The sequence below is a fragment of the Alexandromys fortis genome, unplaced genomic scaffold (assembly GCF_014885135.2).
Source record: "Alexandromys fortis isolate MF-2015 unplaced genomic scaffold, M_Fortis_MF-2015_v1.1 scaffold_3458, whole genome shotgun sequence".
In the NCBI taxonomy this organism is placed as follows: domain Eukaryota; kingdom Metazoa; phylum Chordata; class Mammalia; order Rodentia; family Cricetidae; genus Alexandromys; species Alexandromys fortis.
The window spans coordinates 1-1,617 of NW_026071318.1; the positions used below are offsets into that span (position 1 = coordinate 1).

The 1,617-nt window shown below is 52.0% G+C and overlaps 1 protein-coding gene across 1 annotated transcript; it reads left to right on the forward strand.

Moving 5' to 3' along the window:
* Positions 1-318: 318 nt before the first annotated feature.
* On the forward strand, positions 319-1,135 carry LOC126496376 (coiled-coil domain-containing protein 12-like). The gene is made up of 2 exons (XM_050133896.1): positions 319-718; positions 795-1,135. The coding sequence occupies exons 1-2, from the start codon at positions 362-364 to the stop codon at positions 936-938; spliced, it is 501 nt and encodes a 166-aa protein (XP_049989853.1). The 5' UTR covers positions 319-361; the 3' UTR covers positions 939-1,135.
* The last annotated feature ends 482 nt before the right edge of the window (positions 1,136-1,617 follow it).

Sequence of the window (1,617 nt, forward strand, 5' to 3'; positions counted from 1 at the left end):
TTGTTTGGGGCTCCTACTTACTTTTTCTTGAGACTCAGTCCCATGTACCCCGGGGAGCCTCCTTACATAGTCAGTGCTGTCCTTGAACTTCTTGATAGTTCTGCCTCCTCCAACTCCCAAGTGCTGGGGAGCCTGAATCTCTACACCCAGCTTTCCTGCCCTCCTCCTCCTGTCCCTCCCCTTCCTCTTCCTTCTTTATTTTTTCTTTTTTGAGACAGGGTTTCTCTATAGCTTTGGAGCCTGTCCTAGAACTAGCTCTTATAGACTAGGCTGGCCTCGAACTCACAGAGATCCACTTGCCTCTGCCTCCCGAGTACTGGGATTAAAGGCGTGTGCCAGAGAAGGCAGGGCCCCGGGTAAGATGGCGGCTACTGCCGCCGGTGTGGGCCTCCTCGAGGAGGAGGCGCTGCGGCGGAAAGAACGGCTGAAGGCCCTCCGGGAGAAAACCGGACGCAAGGACAGGGACAATGGGGAGCCACAGACCAAGAAGCTCCGAGAAGAGGAAGAAGATGGGAAGCACAGGGGTCTCAGGCTTCGCAACTATGTCCCGGAGGATGAGGACCTGAAGAGGAGGAGGGTCCCCCAGGCCAAACCAGTTGCAGTGGAAGAGAAGGTGAAGGAGCAACTAGAGGCTGCCAAGCCAGAGCCTGTCATTGAGGAAGTGGATCTGGCTAACCTGGCACCCCGGAAACCTGATTGGGATCTCAAGAGAGATGTGGCCAAGAAGCTGGAGAAGCTAGAAAAGCGGAGGACCCAGAGAGCCATCGCAGAGCTGATCCATGAACGCCTCAAAGGCCAAGAAGCTAGAGAAGCTAGAAAAGCGGAGGACCCAGAGAGCCATCGCAGAGCTGATCCGTGAACGCCTCAAAGGCCAACAAGACAGCCTGGCTTCTGCAGTGGACGCCACCACTGGACAAGAGGCCTGTGATTCTGACTGAGGTGTTCTCCATGTCCCATCTGCCCAGCACCCATGTCCTGCGGGAAGATGGTCTTAGCCAGGGGTGGGTTTAGGCTGGCCAGCACTTCCGGGTCTCAAGAACTAAGCTAGCCCAGTCAAGTCTCAACCTCTTTGAGATGAGGCCAGCTCGTCCCCAGGGCATCCACCACTGTGAGTGTTTCAGAGCTGAGGCCTGTACATATGTGTGTATATTGAGGTTTTTTTTTTTTAGCTTCTGGAAATAGAGACAAGTAAACTCCCCAAAAAAAAAAAAATTTAAAAAAAATTTAAAGGCGTGTGCCGCCACCACCACCCAGCTCTAGTTAATTCTTGAGTAAGACTTCTGTTCTCGGAGAGGAGGGGCTAGTGTAGGCATCACTGTTACCATCATTCTGACAGACTGAGTATGTTATTTGTTGAAGTGCTATGGGTTGAACCCAGAGCTGTGTGCATACCTGGCAAGCATTCTGTCTCCAAGCTCCAGCCCCAGCCCAAACGGACTCTTTCACTTTTATTTCTTTTTACAGCACGTTTATTTATGTGTATGTGTGCAGGGATGTACATGTGGAGGTGGGAGTTGATTCTCCTTTCAGCATGTGGATCCTGGGGATCAAACTCAGGTTGACAGGATTGGTGGCAAACACCTTTATAATAATCTCACTGGCCCCCAAACAGATCAC